The following is a 9,009-nucleotide window of genomic DNA, read 5'->3' as shown; positions in this document are numbered from 1 at the left end:
TTAGGAAACATAACCATCTTTGATTAACGAACTAGTCAAGTAGAGGCATACTAGGGACCATATGTTTTGTCTATGTATTCACACATGTACTAAGTTTCCGGTTCATACAATTCTAGCATGAATAATAAACATTTATCATGATATAAGGAAATATAAACAACAATTTTATTATTGCCTCTATGACATATTTCCTTCAAACATTACATGGTAAGGACGAACGGGACTGGGTCGTTAACACGGTCGTTCGTATCTTCGAAAACACGTCCCACGCAGAATCATTTCTCTAGACATATCTGTAACGGTGAGTCAAGTATACAACCACGCATACACTGATTGTCTTTCAGATTTTGACATAATTCGTAAGTTCATGGCTTTCTTAATATGTAGCAGTCACTGGATATTGGTATTCATTGTTCCAAACAAGAACACAGTTTACTACATCAATTCTCTCAGAGAGTCAACAAACGCTCAGGATCTGATGCATCTTCAGCAATTCATGGATAGGTATTGAACTCTATGATGTCGAAATTAATTTGCATTCATATCTGGTTCAGTAATTGTTGTTGTCAAAATTCATCTTCATTTGCAGTGTGCTCGCATTGTGGAAAACTAAACCAGGGAACCTGTTCAAGACGGAACAACCTCTGCAGCACGAGATTGTTTCTCCGGTAACACACCAAAATTCGTTATTTTCGGAAAATTTATCCAATGGTCTGCAAATACCTTTTCTTACGCTAGTCAAATTTTCAAGCATCTAAATAAACCTCTTTCTATTTTGTCCAAAGAAAAAAAATACATCTAACATCGATTAGGTTGTTCCTAACAGGACAAATACATGACTAATTCTGTACAAAAAATTTCAGTGTCCTCAGCAAGAAGTAGAGACCAACCTTTGTGGATACTATGTTTGCATACGCATGGTCTCCATCTGCAAATCTCCTGATAGTTGTGATGATCCTTGCGAATTAGTACAAGTCTATCTTAATTAATATCTTCTACTCCACTCATATGGCACATTCTGATCTTAAAAATACTGCAACTCATCTTAGAACCAAGGACCCCTGAACCGCTCACGGCTGGTGAATTGTTGATGGTTCGGAGATTTATCAGCGACTTCTTCCTGAATCACTACATCAATCCTACTGGTGATAATGAAGATTTCAGCATGCCTTCTCCTGAAACATTGAGTAAGAGTTAGTCGCTAAACATATACGCATGGATCCATTGTTTTCCATCTGATGAGGTCTTCGTATTTCATACACTATGATTAATTATGTAATGCATATATGTGTGCACAAATCATTGGAATTTAGCTACCATATGTTGCGAAATCTGATAAATGTTCTTCATGTGGACACTATTTGTTCAATTGAATATTGTGGCGAATTTGCTTTTTGTGTGCCGATTCAAAATGGGATATTTTTGTTTATTTGTTCAATTGAATATTGTGGCCAATTTGCTTTATGCGTGCCGATTCAAAATGGGATATTTTTGTTTCTTTGTTTAATTGAGTATTGTGGCGAATTTGCTTTTTGCATGCCGATTCAAAATGGGATATTTTTGTCTTAACCTGGCAATTGCTCTGCACACGGTTCAACTAAATAAGTGTGTGTGATCCACATCGGAAAGCGTACATCAATCATAGCGGAACCATCGGTGATACAGAGCAGATCGCAAACGATTTGCAGCGCTACTATGTGTGCGTAGGCTCTTCGGAACCGTTTGTGATATCAAGTTATCGCACACGAGAACTCAGAGTAAACTGTGCCCAATGAAAAATACAATCCCAGTCGTAATTTTTTCAGGAAACGTGTGGGATCCCGAACGAAAAGCACACGTCACTCTAGCCGCAACTATCGGTGATATACAACAAATCACAAACGGTCTGCAACACTTGTATGTGTGTGAAGGGGCTCTTGAACCGTTTGTGATAGAACATTATCGCAGACGGTAAATGTTGAGAGAACGCGTGCGATGGAGTCTTGCATGGCAGATGGGTTCCGCAGAAAACTCGTGTGTGATAGGGCACATATTGCACATAGTTCATATGTTCGTCCGTGTGCCTTACATACTGTTTCCCAAACGGTTCATTACGACACACCATTTGGTTTCACTGCGTCATTAGAAACGTTTAATCACCGATCCTACACGTGGAAAAGAATTTAGTGTGTGCTGCATCGCACACGATTACGTTTTGCAAGGCCTCTGGATCATTGCTCCATATCCTCAACGGTTTCTGGGTCATGTGGGAAGGACCCCCTATCGCCCACACTCACTTGGCGACGGTTCCAAATGCCGTCGCGGAAAGGGGTTAAAAACCGTGTGTATTGCACTGACGCATACCAGTGTGAGTATGAACCATGGACATTAGCACTACGAGTGGAATAGAATGCGGTGGTAGAGGTATATAAGGGAAGTCAGAAGGGAAGAAAGTTTTGCATCGACTCGGTGGATCGTTAGGCAATGGAGAGGCCTTCCAATCGATATCAATGCGAGGAGTAGGGATTGCCATGCAGTGGATGCACTAGAGCTATAAGTGTATGAAAGCTCAATATGAAACTAAGTGGGTGTGCTTCAACTTGCTTGCTCATGAAGACCTCGGGCATCTGAGGTCTGTCATTGGAATATACAAACCAAGTTCTATAATGAAAAATTCTCACTAGTATATGAAAGTGATAACTCAGGAGACTCTCTATATGAAGAACATGGTGCACTTTAAAGCACAAGTGTGGTAAAAGGATAGTAACATTGCCCCTTCTTTTTTTTCTATCATTTTTTAGAATAATATCATGAACTCATCCCAACATGACCCATGAACTATTTAATGCCCATGGGGGAGCGAGCTAAGCAGGCCAAAACCCAACCCATGATCGGTAAGTCAGTAAAGCGGTACACCATGTTTTAATCGTAACCGTTGGACCTCCATCCGACAATCGACACCTTTTGTGAATTGAATTCAAATTTTTTGGGTCTAGTGAATAAATGGATAGAGCTTGGCTTCAATTCTGGTAAAATAAAAAACAATGAGCTTAACTTCCTAGTTGGAATGATCCCTACTCTAATTAGGCCGTTAAAAATAGAGTAGTGTCGTAGATCTGATCTCAACCATCACTCTGGAATTGCCATTTTCTGTTGAAAATCATCAATAGTCATGCCCGACGCCCCTCTCCCACCCTGCTCTCTCTCTCTCTCTCTCTCTCTCTCTCTCTCTCTCTCTCTCTCTCTCTCTCTCTCTCCCATGCGGGGCCCACCTGATAGGGTTATCATTGACCTCCCAGGCAGCGAACGTCGCCCATATCTAATGTACGATATGATCTCACGCATGACAGAGGTAGTTGACTTGTCCTTTAAATAGAGCCCGCTGCCCTCATAACTTCGTCCCTGCTCATGCCCCTATCACCGCGAGGTTGTCCCATATTTAACCCAATGCCACCGCCTTTGTTTCCATTGTTGTCTGTCAAATTCCGGCAACCGAGACCACGACTTTCCAGAAAAGAGTCACATGCCATAAAACCCTAGCCACCAGAGGTGATCCAACGAGAGGAGAGAATGGCTACCTCAGACTCTAGCGTCACGCGCATTCCACCTTCTTCGACTACTAGGGTGGCGGCGGGATGGAGCGGAACCCCAGAACCATGTTTCATGTGTGTCCATTAGTCTTGGCGTCTCAGTTAGGTGTCTGATTGTTCATACCTTCAGCTTAAATGACGGTGATGGCGGTGCTCGACAACTTTCCTCCAGACCGTGATCTAAGCGGTACTTCGCTCGACTATCAGTGTTGAATCTAGGAGATTGTCTATGTGACCTCGGGGTCCTTCATGTCTTGGGGCCGCTTTTCCTGTCTTCATGTCGGTGCTGAGGTAATGCTCATGTTATTCATACTTTTTCGTGATGGTGGTGTTGCGGGCATCTAACGGTGTTAACAGCAGAATGATGGCCCTTGGGACCGGGGTGGTGTTCCCTCATGTTTTTGCGGCAAAGATGAAGTTGTGGCGCTGTTTCTCCCCTTGGTTGTCTCCCTGACGTGACATGTTTGTACTCTGGGTGTTGTTGCTCCAACTCTAATGTAGCTGTGTTTTCTCCGTCGTTGTTGAGAATGCTGAAAGTTTTATTCAGAAGATGGTTGTTCTCTTGGATTTTTGATCTACGCAGAGACTTCTACAATAGTTGCTTATTCTCCGGGACGTTGGTTCAGCTAGATCTTAGCACAAGGACATTCCCGGTCGCATGATACAACATTATACATGCTCTGACAATGGGGCAACAACAATAGTGTTGTTTCATCTCATGTTGAAGATTGAGTTTTTCTAGCTCTTTGAGGAACCGATTGTAGTTTTCAACAATATCTCGTATCATTGGAAGTCTTTTTACTACAAAGTCTAGGGCTCAATTGATAAAAAATAATATAGGTAGAAGCCCAACAGGTGATGAGCTACCCATAACACGTTCTCTAGTTTTAGTTGGCAAACGACAACAGTATTTGGTACGTTCATGACACCTCTCAACAGAGCCAGATCCTATTCGCCACCTTAAGCGTCGCTTGCTACGTATTTTTCATCTGGCGCGCCACCCACGCCCTATATCATAATGTGCCGACCCATCTGAGCATGTAAAGAGCAATCTCATCCTAGATTTTGGAAGCTCATTGAAGCTTCTGATTGTTTTGTTTTTGTTTATGTTTGTAGTATTTCTGGACTGGTTTTTTCGTTTTCCTTATCACTTTTTATTATTTGTTTTCTTTTTTTTCAAATGCGAGATTTTAGAAATTCAAAAGAAAAAAATCAACTTAATGAACTTTTCTCAAATTCATCAACTTTTTTCGTTTTAAAGAACTTTTTCCAAATTCATGAACATTTGGAATTCAATGACCATTTTTTAAATTAGTATTTTTCTATTAAAATTTCCAACTTTTTCTCAATTTTGTGATTTTTTTTTCCATTTTTTGGTTATATTTTTTCAAATTCGCTATTTTTTTTAATTTATGAACTTTTCAAAATTAGTAAACATGTTTCAAAATTTAAATTTTTTAAATATCCATGAGTCTTTCACATTTTCCAATTTTTTTTTACTATTCTTGCACTTTTTCATATTTTACGAATGTTTTCCATTTTTTAAATTTTGCTCCATATTTATAATTATTTAAAGTCAATGGTCAAAGCTCTTAGCGGTCAACAGTTTAATGATCGAGCGGTCAACCCTGAAAACCAAGCGAGGGGGAGCAGTGCTGGGTTCCTTGCTGGGCAGGACCACTTGTGTAGCGCGTGAGCGCCCCTGCGCTTACCTGGTGGTGCAGAAGGCGGGAATTAGGGGAGGTCTCCTCGCCAGAATATCTTATTCTTGGCCCGCAACGAAGCATAGAGTCAACACAGTACGAATTATGCACCCATTCGCAGTAGCGGGATTGACATTCTGACGCGACCTTGTTTTTCCGGCTGTCATCTTTTCTTGTGACAGCTCGTGTTTTGTTACGGTTTTACTTCTCGTCACAAGTTTTCGTTCGATTCTTTTATATTTTGGTGTTTTCTGTTTACTTTATTCAGGTTTTCACTGAATTTTCCTCCCCCTTATTTCCTTCTGTTTTTTCTCTTTTGGTTTTCAAAAATACATGATCATTTTTTAAAATTTGAGATCATTCTTAAAATTTCATGAAAGTTTTGAACCCTTAAATATTTTTAGAAATTTGTGAATAGTTTTCAAAATCCATGAACATTGTTATCATTCATAAACATTTTTTAAAATCCGTGGCTTTTCTAAATATATGACCATTTTTAAAAATTGTTATGATTTTTAAAATCATGAACGTTTTTAACCACAAACTCTATAAACTCTGCATTATTCTTTATTAATGAAAAAGACTTACATTAGGCGATATTCCCTACTGCTTTTGTTCAAATAGAAATGTACGGCATTTTCAAGACCTTTCAAAGAAACTAAAGTCGTCTTTTTCCCGAGCCATGCTAGTTTTTCAGAGGGACGAGCCCCACAAATAAAAAAACTAAGTAGCAGAGCGAGACGAGCGGATGATGATAGGGATGCATTCGGCGAAAAATGCCAATGGTGGTCGCGCTGCAGGCAGGCCGGAATCTCGGCCGCTGCATGTGCACGGGGATGCGTGCTGGCGTTGTATATGTCATGTATTTGATTTGTTTTTGGCTCGTATTGAACTCGTCTGGCCCCACGCACATGCAAAAGGCAGCTAGGCTCCTGCTCATCTGGCATGTACGCACAGCGACCGCAGGCTCAAGACCAGTGCACACCCTTGTGCATGCATGCCGTGGAGGATTTTTGGCCAACGGAGCCCACTGGTTGCTCAAGTATGGACGTGGACCATTTTCGCCCAGGGAAGACACAAGTTTGTTCACCATAGCCACCGTCCACTGATTACTTTTATTCTGTTTCACGCTAATACTACTGTCTGTGGGGGTTAGCAAGTGCTACAATGTTTTTTGCTCTAAAAAGCATCACGACTAACTTGGCACTTGGGTTCTATGTGTTCTGCACGAAATAGCTTAGCGTCATGTTTAGTGCTAAACTGCTAATGGTTTATGCGATAGAACAAACAGATTATTCTCAACTAATCACGCCGGAGTGCCACGTTCATGCCTAATTGTTTTATGTTCATGTTTCATTTGCTAAGAAAATGTGTACTGCACCCGCAAAAAAATAATGTGTACTGAGAATCTGACATGCTACAGCGTCGAATGAGTGTATTAGTTGTAATACCCATGTTTATGTACTGATGCATAGTTGTAATACCCATCACCCACCTTAACAATTTGACATGGTTCATAAATGGTACAAATCCATTACAATAATTACAAACATATACCCGAGTCGAATGGATTGCTGAGAGGGAACAACAGCCAAAGAAACAGAGCTTGCGCAGCTTCAACCAGGGATTTTGCTGATTTGGCCAGAAGGCAATATTACAAGATCACAACAGTAGGAAAATGCATCGGATTAAACGCCTTCTACTTCAGGGTTCAGGATACAGACCATATCAGCATGGTTCTGATCAAGAACAGAACAAAAAATCGCTTCATTAGAGGATGCTCCGAAGTAAGTTGTGCAGTGAACAAAGAACATGCCAATCAATCAATGCATTTAGACATGTAAAATTCATTTTGTGAATAAAGAAAACCCATCCATGCATCATCATATTATTTCCAAATATCTAACCCATAGAATGTTTCTTGCACAAGTGGCACAGAAGCCATGGAATTTGATTTTATATGATACTGATTTCGGGAGTGAAATGTGGTTGTATTCAAAATCTAACAAAGAACAAGGCCGACACATACTATGTTCTGAATTAAAGGTTTTTTGGAGCAGAACATTTTAATCTGAAATACCTTCTTGTCCAGCCACTTGTAGCTCCCGAACCAGCGTTTCCGGCAAGGAATGTGGCCTTGCCGCCACGGCACACTTGACCATCAACGTTGCTCAGTTCTGTGACTGTAGTGGGAAAGAGGTCAACAAAACAAACTGAAATCGATGGAACAGAAGATCTTTGCAATCGGTGGTAGGAATTCAAACTTTACCCCACTTGAATGAAATAATTATCAACCTTGGATTAGCACATCAAGAACAGAACATCAAATCCACTATTAAGTTCCAGTACGATTAACCATCGATTATCCAAGTTAGAGGAATCTAAGAAATCACAAAAATTAAGCCGGTCTGGCACATAAGCATGGTTATGAATAAAAAAAATCTCTATATTGTCTAAAAATACATCATGGCAAATTCGGATCTGTGCAACAACAAGATGAGGAGAGACCTATCCAATCCGGACAAAGGGGATTACAAGTAAACAAAAGAAAACCGCATCTGTACAGAAGGAATAGATGGAAGGGGATTACAAGAAAATAAAGGAGAGCATTCTATTTTGGAGTCAACAAGAAAAGTGATATGCATCTCGATCGAGCCATACTGCTAGATCACCCGTACCAATGGAATAGATGGAACAAAATAAAAATCACCAAAAAAGTTCAAATCTGAAACTGATGAACAATAGCTAGGAGAAAAGCGCAAGTAATTGACGTGTGATACAGCCTCACCGACCGAAACAACGAAGAAAATGATTTTTCCCCTCCAGATCCGTGGACGAGGGCCTTGCCCTTGGCAGATCCGGTTTTCTGCAGATTGGAGTTGAGCCGCCGCCGGAGCAGGGAACCACCTAAGTGCTCTGTTTCTCTTTGCCTACAGACTGAACAGAAGGATTACATATAGAATAAACACATCCTCAATGTCAACCTTAATTTGTTGTTACGATCCACACCCGATACCAGCTACAATTACAAAATCAAACCTCCAAACCGATGCACATGTTAATTTTGTTTCCTTTTGCAGCGTCCACAAACGAGAATTTTATCTAGCACCATAACATCATATTCTCGGTAATCCTAGAATCAAAAAGGAGCGTCCCACACAGCCCAGATTGTACATCCATACTACACTGCTTGCTAATAATAAAAAAAAGGTTACGAAGAGCCGATGTCTGTGCAACTCACAATTCTAACTATGATAACTCTACTATGCTTCCCCTAGAAAGGGAGATGCCTCAGAACAAAATCCTGTTTATGCCTCGACACATCAGAAACTGAACTAAACTGGGAGTAGCAGTTTAAGCTCAACAGCTGCGAATAAAGCATGATTGGGACCAGGAAAAAACGCACCTCCTCGTCCGGCTGCTGGTAGCTTCAAAGCAGACCTCGTATCTCTGTCCATCTCCAGCTCCACGTCCTTCGCCGCCCTTCTCGAGCTCAAGAACTGGTGCACTCATAGAATCTTGGGATTCCACTGGAAACATCACAATCCCATCCGCCGATGTGTGCTCCCCCCTCCTGCGACCAAGATCTAGCAGCATCAGTAGATGAACTTTGCAAAAGAACGGGAGAAGGAACTCGGGGGAAGAGAGACCATTGAAGCAATAGGAACATACCCGTCGAGCTCAAGTCCGTCCGTCGACATATCGCCGGTGGGGAATCGCCGCCGCGCCGCGCCTGT

General features: G+C 41.2%; 1 protein-coding gene across 9 annotated transcripts in view; it reads right to left on the bottom strand.

The window, feature by feature from the left end:
• Positions 1-6,745: 6,745 nt before the first annotated feature.
• The window catches only part of LOC123162136 (uncharacterized), a 2,734-nt gene continuing 470 nt past the window's right edge, over positions 6,746-9,009 (bottom strand). Inside the window, exons 1-6 of one of the 9 annotated variants that reach the window (XR_006481068.1) lie at positions 8,945-9,009; positions 8,679-8,846; positions 8,065-8,209; positions 7,542-7,653; positions 7,353-7,455; positions 6,746-7,011 (exon numbers count right to left, since the gene is read on the bottom strand). Coding sequence is in view for 2 of the 9 variants with exons in the window: in XM_044579930.1 (XP_044435865.1) it covers positions 7,992-8,202; positions 8,679-8,846; positions 8,945-8,973 (408 nt within the window). In the remaining 7 variants the exon portion in view is untranslated. Of the gene's footprint in view, positions 8,210-8,678; positions 8,847-8,944 lie in introns of all 9 variants that reach the window. The other 8 variants (XR_006481069.1, XR_006481065.1, XR_006481066.1 and 5 more) reach the window with 8 other exon arrangements.

Source organism: Triticum aestivum, chromosome 7B (genome assembly GCF_018294505.1).
Source record: "Triticum aestivum cultivar Chinese Spring chromosome 7B, IWGSC CS RefSeq v2.1, whole genome shotgun sequence".
NCBI classification, from domain to species: Eukaryota; Viridiplantae; Streptophyta; class Magnoliopsida; order Poales; family Poaceae; genus Triticum; species Triticum aestivum.
Note: the sequence above shows the minus strand (reverse complement) of the source record. Positions and strands in the feature narration are given on the sequence as shown.